The sequence below is a fragment of the Diabrotica virgifera genome, chromosome 3 (genome assembly GCF_917563875.1).
Source record: "Diabrotica virgifera virgifera chromosome 3, PGI_DIABVI_V3a".
NCBI lineage: Eukaryota > Metazoa > Arthropoda > Insecta > Coleoptera > Chrysomelidae > Diabrotica > Diabrotica virgifera.
This window is the reverse complement of record NC_065445.1, coordinates 241,166,167-241,190,467: the sequence shown is the minus strand read 5'-3', so window position 1 is coordinate 241,190,467 and position 24,301 is coordinate 241,166,167. Positions and strand designations below refer to the sequence as shown.

The 24,301-nt window shown below is 32.6% G+C and overlaps 1 protein-coding gene across 1 annotated transcript; it reads right to left on the bottom strand.

Moving 5' to 3' along the window:
• Positions 1-14,915: 14,915 nt before the first annotated feature.
• Positions 14,916-17,165, bottom strand: LOC126881625 (piggyBac transposable element-derived protein 3-like). The gene is made up of 2 exons (XM_050645998.1): positions 16,975-17,165; positions 14,916-16,784 (listed from the first exon to the last, which is right to left on the bottom strand). Exons 1-2 carry the CDS (start codon positions 16,992-16,994, stop codon positions 14,969-14,971), a joined length of 1,836 nt encoding a protein of 611 aa, XP_050501955.1. The 5' UTR covers positions 16,995-17,165; the 3' UTR covers positions 14,916-14,968.
• Between the last annotated feature and the right edge of the window lie 7,136 nt (positions 17,166-24,301).

Sequence of the window (24,301 nt, the reverse complement as noted above, 5' to 3'; positions counted from 1 at the left end):
ACAGCAATAAAATTGCTGGTAAATAACTTTTCCCAAAAATGGCCTATTCTCCGATAATCAGCCCAGAATATATGGCCAAGATCTATACGCTGTGAGCTTCGCTGGTGTCGCTCCTAGCGGTTACTAATTCAACTTTTACCGGTAATTTTTAAATTTATTATTTAATTGTTATCGCTTAATATTTACAACGCAAAAAAGTAATTAAATTGTAATCGATTTTTTTAAGATTTTTCTAATCATTTTGACGTTCTATTGATAAAATATCAATTTCCTACTTCGGATACTTTGACAATAATCGTATAGGTGGCGCTAAGATTATAATAGATTATTTATAATTAGATATTACGGAACATTAAAAAAACTTAAATTCGGTATTTAAAACGTAAGTATATTTAAGGTAAAAATATATACCACAGCTTTGACCAACTAATATTGTTTATAATTAATGTTTTTAATTTTAATTTTAAATTAATCACTTTGACATTTATGTCAAATTTCCGGTAAACGTTTACAAACTTGTCACTACTGGCTCTATATCCCCTCTACGTACGAGCTCACAGCGTATACCTAGGTGATTAATAATTTATTTCTTTACGTTCAATAGTATGTTGTTCGTTGCTAATCTTTCAAATTATGTATCAGCGCAAATAAGCCATTAAAATAATATATTAGTGTTTTTTAATAAATGTATTATTTATTCTAATTTTTGTGTCTTTGGATTTGTCTTCCTTGGGCGTAAAATATTAAAATATCTATTTTTATATTTCACTTGTCACCGTGATGTGTAAATTATGTATATGCGAAACGTCAATAACAGACGCCTTGATAGCCTGGTTGGTAGGGCATTGTACCAGAGATCGAGAGATCGCGAAATCGCGGGTTCAAATCCCGGCCGATTCGTATTTTTTTTTTAATTTTTGGCATTGTTAAGTTTTGGTAAATTTTTGGTAATTATTGTGAATTTTTTGTATTTTAACTGCTAAGTATATTTTTTTCGTTGAAAGTATATAATAGAAGTATAACTTCTTACGTGCGTAAAAAGTACACACACATTCTTTTTGTATAATATTATAAAAATTCATTAGTAAATCATGTTTTTTCTGCGTTCCTTAAAGAAATGTAATCGGCCGACGTCCTTGTGCCCGACAGTGACGTGGAATATTATTAGAGGATTTTTATATATATGTAGATATGTATATGCGGATTTTTGAAATTGAAAGATTACGTTGTATTGTTATGGGTGATCCCAGAGAAATTTTTACAAATATGCAAATCTAGACATATATGACATTTTTGTATTATGTAGGGCGGATCGCGAATAAATACATTGATAAATCTGCCGTCTTTTGTGGATCTGATATAAGATGCTCCTTCGAGAATATTTTATGCGTCGAAAAAGCGAGAACGTTAGTATTTTTTAGACGGAAGTTATGAATAGTCTAAAGTGCCTATAAAATAAAAGCTTAGAGATTTGTATGTCTTTTCATGATTTGTCTATTTCTTAAGAAGATTTTAGAGACTCGAACAATAACTCTACTGGAGAATATAAGTAAAAGAAAAATCTGCGTGTATTGTTTTTGCCTCAAATACATTCTATAAGTTATGCTACAATTTTACAAAAATATTCTATATTACAGTTTAGGAAAAACCATTATTGATATAACTTCGTCCGTAGTGACTTAATAATATCTACTATTGATTATGATTGTCCATAAAAAATTTTTCAAATCTCCCAGAAAAGTATTCTTTTGAGAAAGGTAAATTTTCAGAATATCTAAAGACAGCCATTATTATTCCTCCTTATAAGGGCGGTGAAAAATCTAATGACTGCAATTAGAGACCTACTGCCTTGCTACCAGTACTCTCCAAAATTATTGAAAAACTCATAAAAACTTATATCTCTTTTCTCGTTGAAAACAACTTATAACAAAATCAAAAAGCAAGAAGACGACGAATAAAGGAGACGAAAGGAAACCTTCAATATGTAGTCATATTCCATCTATTCGTCTAGATTTCCATCTATTCATCTAGAATATTTTTCAAAAATTCCAACGAAAGTTGTTTCCGCACTCAAAAAAATTTAATTCGTAATATTGATTAACAGTGATTATTGAATATAGTCCAGAAAGCCACTGCGCATCCGCTAGGAAAAATATTCTAATTCGGATTTTTTGCACAATCTTGCTCAAAAAGAACCCCTCTTAACAAATTTGCATGTTGCCAGGACCAAAAGTTGGTCAAAATTTTTTTAAAATTTTTTTTGTTTTTTTACTAAAATGATTTTTTTTGCATGCAACAAAATTTTTTTTAGGTTTTTTGGATCATTCCAAACAGAAAAGGTCTTTAGTGACTTTTCTCTAAAGTTGATAGCTTTTGACATATAAGCGATTAAAAATTAAAAAATTGCCAAATCGGCCATTTTTAACCCTCAAAAACTATGTGAAAAACTGAAAATTTGAATGTTGCCAAGGTAAGTAGATATTCTTTAAACATCGATTGATGAAATTCCGAAGAGATTTTCGCAATACAATATTGAAAATTCCTTTGTTTTTTAATTCCTAATCAGGCGTGCGCGACACTATTTTCCACCGTTGCATGTGTATACAGTATGGTGCAAATGAAAGAATTAAATTAGTTATTTTGTAAACCGGCGACTTTAAGGAAAAACCCCGAAACAGGTCGATTTTTATTTTTAAATTATGATATTGTGGCATATGTGGTATACTAGTGACGTCATCCATCTGGGCGTGATGACGTAATCGATGATTTTTTTAAATGAGAATAGGGATCATGCGACAGCTCATTTGAAAGGTTTTTCAATTCTCTATTTAGTAGTATAAACATTTACATAATTACTTTTACAGGGTGTCCAAAAAAATTTTATTAAATTAAATTATTTGACAAATTGAAAAAGAATTTAATTATTGGACATCCTGTATAAATAATTATGTAAATGTTTATATTACTGAATAGAAAATTGAAGAACCTTTCAAATTAGCTAGCACACGACCCCTATTCTCATTTAAAAAAATCATCGATTACGTCATCACGCCCAGATGGATGACGTCACTAGTATTCCATATAAGCCACAATATCATAACTTAAAAACAAAAATCGACCTGTTTCGGGATTTTTCCTTAAAGTCGCCGGTTTACGAAATAACTAATTTATTTCTTTCATTTGCACCATACTGTATACACATGCAAGGGTGGGAAATAGTGTCGCGCACGCCTGACTAGCAATTAAAAAACAAAGGAGTTTTGAATATTGTATTGCAAAAAACTCTTTGGCATTTCATCAATCGATGTTTAAAGAATATCTACTTACCTTGGCAATATCCAAATTTTCAGTTTTTCACATAGTTTTTGAGGGTTAAAAATGGCCGATTTGGCAATTTTTCAATTTTTAATCGCTTATATGTCAAAAACTATCAACTTTAGAGAAAAGTCACTAAAGACCTTTTCTGTTTGGAATGATCCAAAAAACCTAAAAAAAATTTTGTTCCATGCAAAAAAAATAATTTTAGGAGAAAAACAAAAAAAAAACGTTTAAAAAATTTTTTACCAACTTTTGGTCCTGGCAACATGCAAATTTGTTAAAAGTGGTCCTTTTTGAGTAAGATTGTGCAAACAATCCGAATTAGAATATTTTTCCTAGCGGATGCGCAGTGGCTTTCTGGACTAATAGTATTTCGTTGTAACATCAATTTAATTTTTTGTTTCAACCAACTTTTAGACATTGATGAATGTATTTGGTTATTGTCACAATGATTGAATAATAATTGTGAAAATAACTAAAGTACATTAATCAATAACATTCAGCCAATATTCAGCCAATAAGTTAGTTTATATATTTAATAAATAATGTTAATTCTGGCAGCAACACTTTCTTGATTTCGTAGATGATAAGCAATTACCTTGGTTAATCGTGACAACGTACAGATTTCTTTAAAAGAATGTACAAATGTTGTTAATATACAGTAATGTTTGATTATTTAAACGCGGTTGTTGAAACAATAAATGTTTTGCTTGACCAATTGAAATGTAACGGCTTTTCTCTGTTACCTCTGCCGAAATGCCGAATAATTTCATTTCGTTTCCAAGTGTAGTCCGTACTGGAAGGAAGTTTTCGTGTGTCAATTATCGTATTCATTTTTTCGAATCCTGAGAAAACTAATTAGTATTTTTGAAAAACTTAAACACAGAATACAGTATTACAGTCCCTGAGAACTTCTATAATTATTATTTTAATAAGTCACAGGGGTGAAAAAGAGAAAATTTAGTATGATTTTTAATTTCAAATATGTATACCATTAAAAAGAAATTTTTGTTTATTCTAAGGAACTTTCAGCCCTCGGTAATAATATGATCTTTTATTCTGCGTCTAAATTTTTCAAAAATGCTTATTAGTTTTCTCAGTATTCAAAAAAGAATGAATGCGTTCAAAAAGAATTCGATCGAAATTTTGCACCTGCGCTCTCAAAAAGGATTGAAGTGTTATACATTTTTGGAATCACTATTTCAAACGCTTTTTAATGAGCTGTCACATGATGTACTTTCCCATTTAAAAAATAAAAGTTGTGCCTGTCACCTGAAGAGGGATCGCGTAAAGTTCGAAACATTGATGTAATAATATACTTTGATTATTTTAAAAATCGACCTGTCCGAGAATATTGCTTATGTGCTAAAAATATATAAGTTAATAAGGGGGGCGTAACACTTATTCCAACGCACTGTATAAGTGAAATCATAAATGAGAAATCACACAGTATAAAATCCATTACGTTTAGGACAAAAAAAGGGGGATTTGCAAAATTATTATTAATCAATTAATATCATACATTGAGCTAATGCATTCAGTAATTATTAATATAAAATACGTTTATAGTAGGAATGAACGACACTGATTGTAGGAATGAATAGAATTGCTTGTAAGAATAACTCATGAACTTAGATTGCCATTTCTGGAATATTTGTAAACAAAATATAGAAAATAATTTTTTCTCTCGTGATCAATTCTAGATAGTGTGTTGACATGTACCTAATCCACCCACATTGATTATTTTTGCGCCTGACAACAAAACGAAAAATATAGTACATCACAAAGTACTTCATTAATAATAATTGAGACGTGCGCAACCCTTTCAGTCAATGATTATGATTATTATGTTGCCACGCGAATTATTTCATTTTTGAACTTTTTTAAACTGAACTATTTTGATCTTGTAAAAAATGAATATAATATGTAAGTCAGCCAATAATTTAACAAAACATGTATTAATTCTAAAGCAAGTATTTTTTGAAAAACTAGCCTTAGCGTATTGTAATAATAAACTATATTCATTTTTGGCCATATTAAAAAATAAAAAAATTGGAAAAATATCTTTTTAAGAAACGCTTTTCTTTAGTTACGAGATACTAAAATTAAAAATTTAAAAAAATCAATTAAAAAGCAAAAAATTAAAAAAAAATAAAAAACTGTTAGACAGATTAATTATACAAAAATCTCACACATTCGTCAAAAAATTGAAAAAATCTAACACATTCTTTAAAGAAAAACGTGGGGCGCGAAAAGTAAAAAAGTATCTATCATCAAACCGTTTGTTCGATAAAGAGGCGCTTCACGATTTTCTTTAACGAATGTGTTAGATTATTTCAATTTTTTTAACGGATGTGTGAGATTTTTGTATAACTAATATATTTTTTTTAGTATACAGTTTTTATTTTTTTTTTATTTTTGCTTTTTAGTTTATTTTTTTAAATTTTTAATTTTAGTCACTCGTAACTAAAGAAAAGCGTGTCTTAAAAAAATTTTTTCATATTTTTTTATTTTTTACTTTTAGTCTTACATTTTTCGTTATATATCGTCTAACATAACACCTGATAATATAACATTAAAATATATCGTCATGTTTAACAAAATGATGTAGATGATAGACATATTTTTTGCATTTATTTCAACATTAATTTGATACATACATTTTATATTTTCTGTAATTTCGAAGTTTTTGTATTTGTATTGTATTTTCGTCATACAGTTTTCGCAGTCTTTCCATCTTTTCTCATGCTTTACTATTGCACGGTGTCGACCCTTTTAATTTCCACCCCCTCTACTAAGGGTTCGTAACAAACTTTGAATTAATACGCCAAAACGAATTCTAATGTTAATTGCACCACGAAACGTATCTACCGGTGGTTTTTCTAAGACTACGTTAAAAATACGATTTTTTTGAATTGGAGTTTTGGTTAAAGTTTTGTTTCGTATCGTATTGAAATTTGACACGAATAAGCGCCAATGTTAATATAAACAAAGATATGAGCGCTCAAAATTGGCGCCGCTTAGGATGTTTATAAACATGATATATACAAACACGAAAAGTAGTCGGAATCGGCAAAAATTTGAAACTTTAGTGTTTATTTATGAAGCTTCACGTCAAGAATTAGCATCAAAAATTAAATTATGTATAGTTTATATAGTTAGCTACAATCTGTAAAAGTTTTAATTTTCTACATTGTAAAAAACAAGAGAATTTAAGCATTTTTCATTAAAATCGTTTTTTTTATTAAAGCAATTAATAAATATAAATTTTTTTTATTGACTATTCGTGTATTGTTCCCGCGAATGCATATCTGCAAATTTTCATTCCTTTGCATTGAAGAAAAGGCAGTCAAATTAACACATTCGCGGACACGCTGTCAATTTATACATGTATTCTTACGGAGTAAATGACTTCATATGTAGTCATGACCGCGAATGTGTTAACGTCTAAATATTTGATACAAACCATTGAACTAAAAAAAAGGGTTTAATAACAGGAATGTAAAAACATGATAACTGTTATATCATGAAAGAATTTAAAAAACAGCAATTAGTACTTATTACATAAATTTCTGTTCCTAATAATATTCTACAACAACTCTAAAAGCTCAACAAACTTAGAAGAAAAGTTATGAAAGTACATCGGAAGGGTTCGAACGAATGGAGGGGGTCGCAGCGAGATCCGGGGAAAGAGGAGAAAATACATCGAAGATACGTCTGGGGCCCTTCATGCCATCATCGGCACATGAATATTCATTGGCTAAATGTCATTTTGGGGTAGCATCCAGTATTTAAAATATCCATAATCTCTAATCATATTCTCTCTCGGATTTCACAATTTATCTCTCCTTTTGCCTCTTAAGATATCACTTTTGAAATCTGCATTTGCATGAAGGGATTGCAAATCTTATTAACTGGTTTTCGGTGAGCCTTTTAGATGAAATATATTATAAGAATAAAACCTGGTAAACTTCTAAGAATACATAATTATTTTAATCTGTAATCTACCTACCAATTTAGGCACAGTACTTTTGAAATACGAATATTCAGGAAATATTTGAATACCTAATATAACAAATTGATAAATGAAACTCTGTATTAAAATATTATTAGTCCAAGTAATAAAGCTTAAAATAGGACAAAACCTCGCAATTTTTACAGAATGGATCGATTTGCTTGAAAATTTAAGAATAAGTAGTGTAAAGTCCAAGGAACAAAATCTATATGATGCCGAAAGGCGCTTTTACCATGGGGGTGGTTGCTACCCCATCCCGGGTGTGGAAATATTTTTATTATATTTTGACCGCAGAGTTTGGTTAAAACTTTCATTCTAAGAAAAAAACGTTTCATACATTTTTTTGATAAAATTAATAGTTTTCGATTTATTCGCTATCGAAAGTGTTAGTTTTATATCGAAAAAAACAATGTTTTTATTCAGTTTTCTGCTAACAACTCAAAAAGTTTCGTTTTAACAAAATAACTTTTTAAACAAAACTGCAGCTTTTAAAAAAATAAACAAAACCGTTTTTATTAATTTTCTTTCAGACCAACAGTAATCGAGCTATACTTTATTATATGTTAGCTCTTCTTCGTCAACTTCTAGATATTGTAGTTTCAAAGTCAAACGACGGGGAAACAATGCATTTTTCGAGGACATCTTGTTCAAAGTAATTTAAAGTATTTAAAAATATCAATCTCCAGAAATAAAAAAAGTCTCTAGCTCAAAGATGAGCTGTCTTCATATAATGAAAAGGATGTCAGTCCCTATTTTTTTCAGCGAAAAAGTTATATGAAGCAATTTACTAATCACTACCCTAATTAAAATTAGTGATTGACCTTATTTCGTCTTCTTTATTTATATATTATTAATAGGTTTTAAAAGTTTGACCGGCTTAAAATAATTAGTTTTTAAAAAAATGGCGTTAAAAGCGAATAACGAGTTTTTGTAGTTTGGAAAAAATGGCCTTTTCTTCAGAATAAAAAAATTAGCATCAGAGATACAAAAAAATGTTTATATATGAAATTGTAGCTTATTTAATTACGAAGAAAATAGTTTACATACATTTTTTTACGGCTAACATTGAGTAAGCTATTGACAATTAAATCATGTAATAACATGCAAAAGCCATCTTTACCAACCCTTTCAAACTTCTTTTTGCGACTGAGGATTTTAAAAAGATTTAGTGTTAACAGTCTTGTAGATCTTGTAAGAACCTACAAAATTCTTTTTTAACAAACTTTGTATGATAAAAAATATAAAAGTTACGGTTAATAAAAAATTATGAAAAAAATATTTTTAAGAAACGCTTTTATTTAGTTACGAGTGACTAAAATTAAAAATATTACAAAAGAATCAACTAAAAAGCAAAAAAAAAATGAAAAAATCTAACACATTCGTCAAAGAAAAGCGTGGCGCGTCTTCATCGAATAAACGGTTTTCGCACCACGCTTTTCTTTAACGAATGTGTTAGATTTTGTTCAATTTTTTTTATTTTTTGCTTTTTAGTTGATTCATTTGTAATATTTTTAATTTTAGTCACTCGTAACTAAAGAAAAGCGTTTCTTAAAAATATTTTTTTCATATTTGTTTATTTTTTACTTTTTAGTCTTACACTTTTCAAACATTAAAATATATCGTCATGTTTATTAAAATATGTAAAAAACATATGATGTACAAACATGAAAAGTATTCGGAATCGGCAGAAAATTTGAAACTTTATTGTTAATTTATGAAGCATAACGTAAACAATTAACGTAAAAAGTGAAATTATATATAGTTTATATACAGTCGGAAAAATGAAAGAATACCCATGAACGATCACATCAATCATTCATTTTGTATTTGTTGTCTTTTTCTATAAATAACAAACGTTTGTTATTGAAAAACATAGCAAATACAAAATAAGTGATTGATGTGATCGTTCATGGGTATTCTTTCTTTTTTCCGACTGTAATTAGTTACAATCTGTAAAAGTTTCAAGTTTCTTCATTGTAAAAAACAAGAGAATTTAAGCATTTTCCGTCAAAATCGTTTTTTTTATGTAAACAATTAAGAAACAAAAAAATTTTTATTGACTATTCGTGTATTGTTCCCGCGAATGCATATGTCTGCAATTTTTTAGTCATTTGCATTGAAGAAAGGCAGTCAAATTAACGTCCAAAGGTTTTGACCCAAACGATTTAACTAAAGAAAAGCGTTTAATTAATTAATACGACAAAACGAATTCTAATGTTAATTGTAGCACAAAACGTTACTATGTGGATACGTTACAAAAAACGGAAGTTTTTCTAAGACTATGATAAAAACACAAATTTTTTTAATTCGAGTTTTGGTTGAAGTTTTGTTTCGTATCGTATTGAAATTTGACACGAATAAGCGCCGATTTTTATATAAACAAATATATGAACGTTCAAAATTTGAAAGTTTATTGTTTATTTATGAAGCATAACGTAAAAAATTAACGTAAAAAGTGAAATTATGTATAGTTCATATCATTAGCTACAATCCGTAAAAGTTTTAAGTTCCTACATTGTAAAAAACAAGAGAATTTAAGCATTTTCCGTTAAAATCGTTTTTTTTATTTAAACAATTAATAAACAAAAAAATTTTTATTGACTATTCGTGTATTGTTCCCGCGAATGCATATGTCTGCAAATTTTCATTCATTTGCATTGAAGAAAATTCAGTAAAATTAACGTCTAAATATTTGATGCACACTATTGAAGTAAAGAAAAGCGTTAAAAAAATCAATATATTTTTTTGAAAAAAAAAGGAGAAATCCAATTGGAAGCAGAATAATGCAAGTTAGCGGTGTTTTTAGTCATTGACCTTATTCATTCTTATTTATTTATATATTATTAAGAGATTCTAGAAGTTTGACTGGCTTAGAATGATGAGTTTTTAAAAACTGGAGTTAAAGGCGAATAACGAATTTTTGTAGTTTGGTAAAAAATGCCACTTTCTTCAGAATAGAAAGATTAGCATCATAGATACGAAAAAATATTTAAATAGGAAATTGCAGGGTAGTTAATTCCCAAGAACTTGATTTGAAAAAAAAAAATTCTACTGCAAAAATTGAGTGAATCATTGATTTTTTCGATAATATGTAAAACTTACACTTCATATAGCGAATAAATCGAAAATTATTAATTTTATCAAAAAAATGTGTCAACATTTTTGGCTAAGAATGAATGTTTTTATCAACTTTTGTGATCAAAATATAATAAATAATTTCCACCCCCGACGTGTGGTGGTAACCACCCCATGGGAAAAGCGCCTTTCGGCATAATATAGATTTTGATCCTTGGACTATCCACTACTTATTCTCAAATTTTCAAGCAAATCGATCCATTCTGCAAAAATTGCAAGGTAAAAAGCTTAGGTTCCTGGACTATATATGATTCAATAAAATTGTGTTTTGACTAGGAAAGTTTTGGTCTGTTAACAGAAATTAAAGTACTTAAAATTATCTACAAATATCACTATTTACTTTTTTTTTCAGACGAACCGTTGGGTCTAAAGTGCAAGTTGAAAATTGCTTATTTTTAACGGTCTCGGCAAAACCCACTTTTTACATTCCAAAACTTTATTTTTTATTAGAATGCTGTCATTTGATAAATCTCTCCTAGTTTTTTGTACAAATAATAAATGTTAGTTCATAGGTATGGTATGTCTCTTGTGACAACTTCCATGAGTCCATTCCGTCCTAAGAGGCCGGGAATGTCTCTGCTTTTCCCTTAGAGCCACAGAAGATCAGGCACAAATGGAGTCACAGTCTCAGTTGGTGTGAGCATTTCTTTCGGATCTGTTATCTTGATTTCTGATAAACCTTAAGGTTTTGTCCTTTTAAAATGAATTAGTTGAACAGCTCCCTGACTTCCATAAACTTTAGGCGCGGGTTTCTTTTTTATCCGAGGAATGGATTGCTTAGGAGCTACTGCATGTTTTGGTGCAATACAAGAAATGCCACATATGACGTGAAAAGTGTGGTATTCGTCGATTGTATGTACGTTAAAGTCAGCGTTATCGTACACCTGCTGCGTAAAACATGGCAGATCAATTTTCTGCGGATCGCCTGCGAATGCTGACACTTCCAGGCGAACAGCTTCTGTATAAGATGAACAAAACCCCAAAGAGGAAACTACATCAACCTATTTTTTAAAGCCGCACTTTTTGTAGAGAAAACCGCTCTGCAAGGAATGGTGAAACCAACTATCTGGGCCTTACTGCCGCTACAAGACTTTGAGCAAGCGCGTTGCTTATCTGGAAGTTCAGCAAACGCAGGCGATCCGCAGACAATTGACCAGCCGTGCTTTACACAACAGGTGTAAGAAAACGCTAATTTTAACCCTTTCTATGCCAGGCCTTAATTTGCATATTGGTCCCTCAATCCCAAAGGTTTTTTCATGCTTAGAGTCCCATTGCCTTATATATACGTCGCATATAAGTAAACAAATAAATGACCAAAGCATGTTTTTAATGGGTTTTTTTTAACCAACTTAAACGTTTTCTTTTCAAAAGTACTCATTAGAGAGCAAAATCAACTTGAAAAAACGTAACTAACTTAAAAAAATAATGTAATGTAAATTAACAATAAAAGTTTTCGTTTGTGTGGTACTCCTCAAAACATGACACTACGCAAAGGACGATTCGGCATCTTGCGCACATGTATATCAATTCGCTTCTTTTTTCTCTGGCTTTTTCTGTGGCTACAAACGCTTCACTTTCTAGCAGCTACCTATAAGCGTTTCCACCAGTGCTACAATATAGCACATTCTTACAAAGTACTTACAGTAGCACTTACAAAAGAAAGTAGTGAGGATACTTGCAGGAGCAGAGTATAGGGAACACTGTAAACCTTTATTTCACAAGTTAGGTATTATGTCACTACCTTCACTCTATATATATGAGACGCTGATTGAAATTCATTCCAACAAAAGTAAGTTTAACATAAACTCCAACTTCCATGATCACCATACAAGATCGAGCGATGCTATTAGAGCACAACGTTTTAGGTTGACGAAAAGTATAAAAAACTCAACTGATGTTAGTTTGTACAATTTTTGCCAGATGAAGTAAAAAGTCTTCATTTACAGTCGTTTAAAAATAAAATAAAATCACACTTTTTAAAACATTGTTTTTACACAAAGACAGAGTACTTAGGTACCGCTTATAATACATTATAATAAGTACACTAGTTTAGTCAGGGTTTTTTTGCCGATTATGACGATATTTCATGTTTTTAAGTTTATTTCATGTCTTTACGTTTTTACGTAGTGTGTTAAATTGTTTAAATTTGTTAGTATACCTGTTTGTATATCTGTTCATTATAATTTATAATATTTATCTTTTAAATTTTGTCAAAATTTTATAATGTAGGTACGTACTCTTTTGACTTGTCAAAAACAAAAGAAATTTTGTATATTTGATGAAATAAATTCTATTCTATTCTATTCTATATCTAAAATATGTGAACAAATATATACGCCAATGGGTCCGCATGACCTGTCTTAGGTGCCAACATTTTGAGGCTTTGGGACCAAAAATCAAACATCTTCGGACATATTTCTACGGCATTGGTACACCAATGAGTCTAATATTTTATAAGCAACGCATATTTTCGTCTTTGGTAAATTGAGACCATAAAGCCTTGAACGTATATATATACGGCGTCTGGGAATACAGACCAACTTTTTCAAAAACATATATATGCAGCGTTGGGACAGAAAGGGTTAACGTACATACAATCGACGGATACCACGCTTTTTACGTCATGGGTGGCATTTGTTTTATGGCACCAAAACATGCAATAGCTCCTAACCAATCCATTCCTCGGCTAAAAACTAAACCCGCACCTGAGGTTTACGGAAGTCAGAGAGCTGGTCAACTAATACATTTTGAAAGGTCAAAACCTCAAGGTTTATCAGAAATCAAGATCCGAAGGGAATGTTCACACCAACTGAAACTGTGACTCCATCTGTGCCTGATCTTCTGTGGTTCTAAGGGAAAAGCAGAGACATTCTCGGTATTTTAGAATGGAATGGATTCATGGAAGCTGTGAGAAGAGACATACCATATTCATATTATGAACTAACATTTATTATTTGTAGAGAAAACTAGGAGAAATTTATCAAATGACAGCATTCTAATAAAAACTAAAGTTTGGAATGTTAAAGTGGGTATTGCCGAGACCGTTAAAAATTATCAATTTTCAACTTGCACTTTAAACCCAACAGTTCATCTAAAAAAAAGTAAATAGTGATATTTGTAGATAATTTTAAGTACTTTAATTTCTGTTGACAGACCATTTACTAAAAGTTAATAGTTTTCGAGGTTTGAGCAAAAAAGCGGAAAAAAGCTGAAATTTTTCGCTTTGTCGCGATTTTTTCAATGTTCCGGCAAGAAATTTTGTCCGCAAACCTCATATTCGGATTCAGCAGCCCAAAATCCATATATAATAAAAGAAATCAGAACTACCCCAAAACTTTCCCACTAGGGAGCTCCTAGAGTACAAATTCACTGAATCAATAGTAAAAAATCGGATTTCAATTTATGGTAGGGGAGCCCAAGCGGGGATTTTTGCAGTTACTCGAGCGCGTCAGATTAGTATATAGGGAGAAACCTGGTACCCTGCAGATGTACCTCTACCATATATTGGCTCTTAACACAGGGGAGTTCGTTAAGGGGGGCCCGAAAAGGAAAATCTATTCTTAAAAAAACTCGAAATTGTCAGATTAAGATAAGGTAAGTTAAGTACATGCAAAAGAGTGTATATTCCAAAAATCTGACGATTTGAGCAAAGCGTAAGGAAATGGGTGAGTCTTAAAGTTTCACAAGAAAAAAGCGAATATTTCGCGAAATGAATGACAGATCGAAAAACTAAAAAATATGTGTTCAATATTTTTTAAAAATCTATCTAATGATACTAAACACGACTTCTCACGGAGAGGGGTGGGGGGTCAATTTAATATTTTAAATACGAATCCCGCGATATTTCGCGAAATGAACATCAGATCGAAAAACTGTAAAATACACTTATTCAATATTTTTGAAAAATCTATCGAATGGCACTAAACACGACCCCCCATGGATGTGGGGTGGGGGTTACTTTAAAATCTTAAATAGGAGCCCCCATTTTTTATTGCAGATTTGGATTCCTTACATAAAAATAAGTAACTTTTATTCGAAATATTTTTTCAAATTATGGATAGATGGCGTTATAATCGGAAAAACGATTGTTGGAAATGGAAAATTAAATTAAAAAATGGCAAGCGCCCACTAAAATGGAAAACTTTACTTAACTTTTTTGGCTTTAGGACCTACTCTTCACAACCGAATAGGTCCCAAAAGCGCTCGAGTGACTGCACATTTAGCATACTTTGCTCCCCTACCATTAGATTTGAAGTTATTTTAACCCATTCATGCCCAGAATTCCCTAGTGACTTTTTTTGTGTAATATTTTAGTCACGGAACTTTTATGGTACCTTAAATGTAAAAATGGTAATTAAAACCTTATCAGCATCTAACTGCCAAAATGGCAGCCTGGCAACTCTAGTTGCCACTGGGATTAAGCGGTGTAAATATAAAAATAAACGAAAAAATTAGTATCTATTTATTAAATTCAGTTAATAACATCTAACAACAAAAATTCTATGTGTGAAACACTTTAAAACAGTTGTCAGGGTGTAATGCAATGTCACATTTAATACAAAGATAGGATGTCCGATTGCCACAGACCTTACAACGGCGATACTTGGACGCACCTTTCTGAATAATATGATCAGTGTGGTCTTTTCGGAGTTCTTGAAGTACAGGTGAAAAATTCAAAGACGTTCTGACACCAGGTATTTTTGGAAGGGTTCCAAATGATTTCAAAAGATAAACTGTGCATTGGCGCCTAAAGTTCAACAATGGTATATCATAACCAAGTCGACGATATAAGAGCCAACCTTGTACACATGCGGCATCTACAGCCCATGAAAAAAAAGGCCACCACCATTTTTTTGATCTAATTCGGCAACGGTAAGAAGCCACGAATTGATCCATTATATCAACGCCTCCCATGTTGCTGTTGTACTGTTCAACGGGACCTGGAATATCGATTGTAATCTTTTTTTTTTCTGCACGAGAATATCTGCTTGCTTTTTTCATAGGATATACTTTGTCACAATTGGTAAGCATTGTGACAACGTTATTATCATTCCAGCGAACGAGCAAAAGATCTCCAGACGATGAAGTAGCCACGTCACCTCTTTCTTTTTTTTTCCACACACTTTTTTCTGGCAGTTTCATTGAGGCATTACAGCGATTTTCACGCAATGTTCCTGTGCCTCCAATTTCTCTGGAACTTAATTCTTGCAACAATGCAACCGACGTAAAAAGATTGTCAAAATAAAGTCTGTGTCCTTTTTTCAATTGCATGTGATCAATTAGACCTATAACAACATCACCACCTTGTCCTAGACCAGTTTGAGGAAGGCGAGTGGAAGAGCCACAATACGGTTCAACATGATGGATGTAACCCGAAGGATCGGCAGCTACCCACAGTTTGTACCCAAATCTAATGGGTTTACCCCTTATAAATTGCTTACTTCCATGTCTCCCGTAATAAGGAATCATACTCTCATCGACGCTAACAGTGGGACCAGGAGTAATTTGCTTGAATGCAGAATTTAGCATATCTAACAAAGGGCGAATTTTGTACATTCGATCAGTACCGTCATTGCACTGATTATCGGCGAGATGAATGAAACTCATAAGTTCGTCAAAACGATTTCGTCTCATTGCATTTGAGACTATTGGTGTATGAACGTCTTCATCTACAGTCCAGTAAAGCCGTCTGCAAGGCAGTGGATGATATCCTGATAAGAGCATAACCCCAACAAACGTTAAAATTTCTGCCGAAGTGGCGTTCAGATTATGAACTAATTTTTGCCCAGCATAAGAGTTTGTTTCGCGAACAATGTGCTCTATTATATCTTGTGTAAAGTAACACCTAAATGCGTCAATCGGGCTTTTAACTGTTTCTTTCAAAAGATCCTCTACATTTGGCCGGTATTCGTTGTCGGGTTCAGGAACCTTCGAAGAAAATTCAAAAATATTTGATTTCCATGTAGTTGGATTTAGACGTGGTCGTTTGGCAGATTTCGGGCATTTGGAGGTACATGGTTGAGAAATATTATTCTGTCGAGAGGTACTTGGTTGGGAAACGTTGTTAGTATCATCTGCAGCTTTAATTTCATGACTGTACTTCACACTTACTTGAGAGCGCAGGATACGAGCTGGAAGATGATTGGTATCGCCGGCCACTTCTTCATCCGAGAAATCAGAATCCTTATCTGTATCTGCATCTGGAGGTTCTTCGGGAGGAAAAATCGATATATATTCAGGCATTTCATTTTCTTCTTCGAGAGCCTCCAGAAGTTCGTGAAAAAGTAACCCCTTGCCATCTCTTCCTCGTACATACCTGAAAATAACAAACGATTATCCATATTCCCAGTGGCAACTCAAGTTGCCATGTACTTTTATATATGTATATTGAAAAAAGTAAATCCCTCACGAATAAGAATTATAGTTAAAAATTGCGACAAAAGCTTGCTATTGAAGAAAATAAATCTTTGGTTTGAAAAAATATATATACATATTTGTATACTTACATTGAACTGTCGGCTGCCATGAATATAACTAAACACGTATAACACCACTAAGAAAACTATCGATACAAACTGGTTGAATGATACATACAAACTGTGGCTTTGCTGAATTTGTTAGCCGATAACCCCCTCCACCTAACTTAAGTGCACTTTGCGAATTACACAGTGGGAGAGGGGCGGGGAAGACATTCATAGGCGTGGCAACTGTAGTTGCCACCGGGCATGAATGGGTTAACCAAAATATTGTGAACAAAGTCAGTTAAACAACACTCGCAATATACAGGGGATATGCATATAATATACAGTTTTTTAAAATTGTACTGGACTCTGTATTAGGTACAAAGGTAAATTGTAATAGAGGAACTTATTTGGAATTAACAAACAGACTGGAAGATCTGGATTATGCATGCAACAAAAATAAACAGATAACAAGAAGAATCAAAGTAGGTTGGTCTAGAGCTAAACCCCACCAAAACCAAAGTAATGTTATTTGGCACCAGAAACAACCATCCAATTATTAATAACAACTAGAAAATTCAAAGCCTAGTGGAATTTGTATATCTGGGTAGCAACATTGAATCGGTTGTTTGTGAAACCTGACATTTAAAAAAAAATCGATTTTCGTTTTTTTGTTTTTTAATTACCTCGGATGTCGAGTCATATGTTCTAAGAGAAACCAAACCCTGTATAACGTTCTAAATAAATCTAGAGGCGGGGAACTTTTTTGAATTGAGAGAAACGAAAGAAGACAAGAAAGAACGAAAAAATAGTGACAGCGACCATTATATGACCGACAATTATAAACATCCGTAAGAAACAGACTTCCACAGGTGAAAATGCAAACATTCTTGGAGAAATCTAGATAAAATTATTAGGCATTGGGACAGAAAAGTTCGTCCATAGTGTCATAGTTGCTGACATCGAAGGGAATGCTATATTAAGAATGTACATTATCAATTTGAGTGGATTTCAATTGGATTTTAATAATAGGGTAATCACAGTTGGTAACGAGTAGGTATTTTTTCATTCACATGATGACAGCACTGCGCAAGCAGCCATTAAAGAAGATACCATTGTAGCTGCAAGGAGTGAAACGATCATAGTAACGCGGGGTTACAGAAAATTGTGGAAGAAGGAACATCTGTTTTGATCCTTGGAACCACGAGAGGTTGGCTGAAGTATCATAACTGGAAAGGAATCGGTTAGTTCTGCTAAATAAATTTATGTAAAACTTTTAATATTCAATGACTACCCAGTGACCATCAAGAAAAAGACAAAAGTACGAAGTTATGTACACGTGACGTCCATAATCCGTCAGACGACATCATTAGATAATTCCAACGACAAGTTCGACCAAATGGTTGCAGTTGCAGGCCAGTCTCTAAACCAGGTGGAGAAAATGCAATTAAGGGAATTTTTTGGCGGTATCGTGACATCTTCATACCGATAGGAGGAAAGACGGGATCAGGAAATGAAGAAAGACGGGTTGACAAAAACCTTCTACGAGCCCATGGGTCTCTCCGGTGTTTCTGGTCAAGATGAAAGACGGATCATGTACGAAATTCTCCCTGAACTACCGTTTGTTGAACAATGTTACCAAGAAAGATAGTTATCATCTACCTCGGATCGACGACACGTTGGATACATTGGCAGGAAGTAAATTGTTTTCTACGTTGAACTTGAAGTCTGGATATTGGCAGGTAGAAATTGACCCAGTGAATAAGGAAAAGACAGCGTTTACTACAGGAAATGGATAGTGGTAATTCAACGTTATGCTATTTGGAATCTGTATGGAAAATGTGTTGAGAGGGTTATCTTGGAAAACGTTCCTGATACATATATCTAAATTATATAATTGTTTTAGGGGAGACTTTTAAAGACCATCTGAAGAATCTAGAAGAAGTTTTTAAGTGATTTAAAGCTGCTTAATTGATGTTAAACACCAAGAAGTGTTTTCATTATAGTTTACTATTTCAAAGTTTTTTATTTCAAAGTTATAATTTTCTATTTTTTATTTACTATTTCAAAGTAAAGTCAATGATCTAGGTCACATAGCAAAAAAGAAATGGCCGTGGATAAGGGAAACTCGATTTCATTAGGGAATGGCCAAAACCGACCAACAAATACCAAGTGAGTTTTTTTTGGTACTTGCCTGCGGAGGTTCATTAAGAAGTTTGCAGATATCGCTAAAAGCCACTAACACGACTTACAGAGAAACCAAGAGATTACTACTGGGGTGAGGACTGCCAAACTGAAACTTTGAAGAAGCTTTTAATCACAGTGAGAATATTAGTGTATCCACTGCCAGAAGCAGAGTTTATCGTAGACACAGATGCAACTAATGTGGGAATTAGAGAAGTGCTATCTCAAATTCAATGAGCATAGGAATGAATCCTTGGATAAGTAAGTACTTTGAAAACCTGAGCGAAATTATGACGTCACGAAAAGAGAACCTGAGAACTTCTATTACTACTGAGATTAGTAAAATATTAAATAATACTAATAAGTAACACTAACAAGTAAATTATTTTTAAAGTTAAAGATGGTTTTGCTTGTTTTCGATTCAGAGGGATGCACAATCGATGAACAGCTGTTTCCACCATTGCAGGATTCCTTAACAGCGCTAGCGTGCACACCTCTAAATCGAAAAATAGCTCGACCATCTATTTAAGGAGGATTTCAAAGATCATTGAAATTCCCATTGGCACGCGATTCAGCGACATCTCTTAAACAAATTGAAAGGTCTCAGATGCAGAATTCACCATTATACAGTGGCGGCGCCTGGTGTAAAACATTGGGGGTGCACACATAATGTTAACATATAAAAAGACCTTGAGACCCTATTTCGTAGGTAAAGTTTTTTGAGTGTCTTCAAATTGTAAAAATCAAAGGACCTTATTAAAAATTACAATAAATAATGTATTTTATTGAATTAAAATTATAATTTAGTGTTGAAATGTTACAAGCAAGTTTTGTAACGAAAGTCAGTCGCCTGTTATTTTTTAGATAAATTATACACAAGCAAATTCAGTAAAATTTGGAATTTCTTGAATCATTTTTTTTTAATTCAAAAGATTGCGAGTGCAGTTAATCGATCCTGGCCCATAGCTATTCTAAGGAAAGTTTTGATACGTTTCAATACAGAGAGACATCGTTCTGTTTCTGCAGTTGCCACTGGCATCGTAACAAATACATAATTGGAGAATTCCAATCTGGAATTCCAACTGGATAGTTAAAATCTTATCTTCTATTTTATTCATTATGCTTCCTCTTCTCCAAATCATATATGTGCTTCACACCTACACAATTTGTAAGTTTTTACACAAATCTCCATTTTAAATAATCATATATAATCCCGACGTTTGCACTTTGGACATTCTTAATTAACAAATTTGGTTTCGGCATTTTTAATTTTTCTTCTAAATATAATGAAGAAAATTTAATTGATTTTAAATACTCCATGCCAACATTTACGTCCACAAATCCTTCCATTCTTAATATAGTTCCGAAATTCGAACTTCACGAAAGCAAAATTTAAACATACATCTGCCGTGCACTTTGAAAACACCATAAGATCATATCCAACTTGTGATCCTATGGCCATCTAAACTTGTGGGCTATAGCGGGTAGCGGGGTGGGTGGTGAGATCTATTTTACCGCATGAAAAGTCATTGGGATAGGAACCACTCTAAGAGCGGTGAACGCGGGGTTCTGTCTAAGGCCTCGCATCCGTGAAGTTTCTCCTTTGAAATAGAATAAAAATAATTAAATGTTACCTATTAGATACTTATAAACTCCTTGGATCTGTTATTTTGAATTTCAATTAGTGTATAGTTAGATTACAATGTTATTTATAGAATGATTAATATTACATATATGAATGTTGGTGTGAAAATAATTTTGGGGGTTCACGTGCACACGTGCACTTATGGAGAAACCGCCACTGCCATTATAATAAAATTAAAATGGTAAATAGTTATTTAAATCTGAAACTTTTCTTGTTGAAAGTTCTTTCTGGTATATCCTTAATCTGCGACTTTTACAATTTATAAGACCGCAGACGACGAATATAGAAAACAAAAAGGACTCCACTATATGCAATCACATTCCGGTTTCATTCGTCTAGAAAAAGGACAACAAGAAACTTCCTAGTACTCAAATCTGAGTAAAGATAGAAAAGTAAAAGATTATTTTGCTTGTTTTCGATTAAGAGGGATGCAAAATCGCTGGACAGCTGTTTCCACCATTGCAGGCTTCCTCAACAGTAGTGCTACCCAAATGCAAGACCAAGACGAGACTTAGATAGTCTTGGTCTTGGTCTTGCGCCACTACACCTGGTCTTGGTCTTGGTCTTGCTATTGCGCTCCCGGTCTTGGTCTTGGTCTTGGTCTTGCAGCAAGAGTCTTGCAAGTCTCGCAGTTGCCCATTAGCATATTGCATATCTTAGAACAACGTAACAGAGTAGGTACATTTTAAGATTGAATATCATAGCCATAGGAAAAACCAACCAAATTAATAAATATCTGACACCGGGTGGGGGTTTGAACTCACGGTGTAAGTGATCCGTGCCCATATTCTAACTAACTAAAGTTTATTGGAAACATGCATTTTTTAGTGTATTTGCTATTCACTATCTGTGATTTGAAAAGCATTTAATTCAGTGACAGATCTGCACAGTATGTTAATGCCAGTTCTAATTTTTATCCAATACGTTGGGTTGGACAGACCAGTATGGGTTTCAGATTTTATGGCACGTCAGCTGCTTCACAAGCAAAGTGAAACTTACTCTTCAATATCTCACTTGTTAGCCTTATATATAAGGCTATATAGCCGTATTCTTTAGCAATATCGCTGGAAAAATGTTGTTGCTAGACAGGTAAAGTGTCATTGTATACCGGATACCGGGTATACCAATCAAACTGTGTTTTTTCTCAAAGTTCGCATCATTTTGTGGAACATTCTAGCATATAAAATACTGAAATTAAAACCCAACTATAGTCTAATGTTTTCTTAACATTCTGTTTTTGATTCATTCGCTTATGTTGTATAACAAAAAATTTAGGTATTTTATCAACTAGCCATGTTTTTCATTAATACAGGGTATTTTTAAATAAGTATGGCAAACTTTAAGGGGTAATTCTAAACAAACGAGTCATGTTACATGGGTCATGTATGCATGCCAATGGTGAATATTAAATTCTTAATTGTATGTCAAAAATGCGCAATAACTACCTCATAAAACTCACCAAATTTCATTTGCATATTTCAACCGGTTTTAGAGCAATAAATAATCAGTTTGTAAGAAAAATTTTAATACCCCTATTTCGGAAACGAAGCATTTGCGGACATACCCTCCTATTAGAGGTGAAACTCACAAAGTGCACTTTTTTGAGATCTTGACATTTTCATCAATTTGAACTCAATACGGTACTGTCCAGCTCTGTGAAATCAACTGGGGCTCTATTCTAATTGCTGAGATAATTTTATGATATACTTCACTGATTGTGAATGTGTGATGATTGTGAATTTCGGTTTCAAGGTAAAACCCAATGAAAGTTATTATTGCCCTTAGTGAATTTTTCCTTACAATCTGGAGTGCCGAATCAGTAATACATATTATTTAGTGATCTTTCAAACAATACATTATTAAACATTAACTGTTTATTATTTTTGTGTTCATTATCTATTCGGCGATTGATTAAAGAAATGAGCTTATATTATTTCTTTGTAGCAAATATTTTACATAATCTATTTTGCGATCAAGCAGGCGACTTGTGTTATATTGTATTGTTGAAACTGTATATTATTCGTGTGCATTACCTGTTCGGCGATTGATTAAAAAAATATGGGTTTAAATTTCTTTGTAACAGATAGCCTATGCTTACATAATGAATAACATTATCTATTTTATGGTTAAGCAGGCGACTTTTGTGGCTGTCGCCGAAAATAATGGCATTTATTTTCAAACAACGAAACTTATTGTTCTTATTGTTCATTTTTTAAAGAATAGACGGTTATTTTTGATAGATCGTTAGTAGTTGTAAGTCAGCAAAATTTTGTGTAGGTACCTTTGTATGTATAAAATGTATGTGGATATTCTAACAGTAACATTACTTCTGTTTCTATCACATGTGATTTTCTATAGAGGCAACTGTTTTGTATAAACTTATTTATGTACTTAATAATTATTTATTAACATTGTATTCATTACCTATTTCATTTTGAATCCCAACGTCATGATACTTTATGGAGATAAATTCATTAACTTCTCAATATCCAATAATTGTGCTCATGGAAAAACTCATCAAGTACAAAGTGTAGCTATTGAATTTTACCTCTAATAGGACATACCTATGTTTATAAATCATACAGGGCCGGCGATAACGGGCCTGCAAGGGATGCATTGCAGGCGGGCGACCCTGTTTGGGGGGCGCCAAAATGAGCACCTTTTTCTGCTGGTGTTGCACAAAATCATAGAAAACTTATTTTCTTTCAAATTTTTCAATGCAATAGAATTTTATTCACGGCTCCAGTATGCGTAGTGTGTGACAAACACTCATTTTCAAAATGCTATGGATTTTAAAATTTAAAATCCAAATTTAAAATTAAAAATTTTAATCCGGAAAATAATTTTTTTAGATAATAAGAATTAAATAAGATATTTACATCCTAATTACATTTTGTACCATTGCCAGAAGATAAAATATCTAAATATAGGTAAATACCTAATTAAACCGAAGGGCGCCTTAGCTAGTATTGCAGGCGGGCGCCTTATACCCTAGCACCGGCACTGAATCAAACTGCCATTATTTTTGGTGCTGAATTAGCCTGTAAGGTTACGATACTTATTTAAAACAGCCTGCATTGATGAAAAACATGGCTAGTTAAAAAAGTACCTAAGTTTTTTATTATCCAGCATAAACGAATGAATTAAAAAACAGAATGTTAAGAAAATATGTATTTAAAAACACAGTTTGATTGGTACGCTCGTACCAAAAACCTGGACAATTAAGTTCAGAGCAAAGAAATCATCTGCTGTTAAAGATGTGCAAAATATTTTATTCTCCTATATACTCCCTAAAACGACCTTCAGTTCTAACCGCAAGACGCAAGAGTCTCGCAGGCTTAGTCTTGTTCTTGCTTAAGTCTTGCATGCTAAGTCTTGGTCTTGGTCTTGCTAAAATTAGGCGGTCTTGGTCTTGGTCTTGCGAAAACGCAAGAACAAGACCAAGACTGCAAGACCAAGACCGATTTTGGGCAACACTACTCAACAGTGCTAGAAGCTTCCTTGCAGGCTTCCTCTAAATTGCAAAACAGTTCGACCATCAAT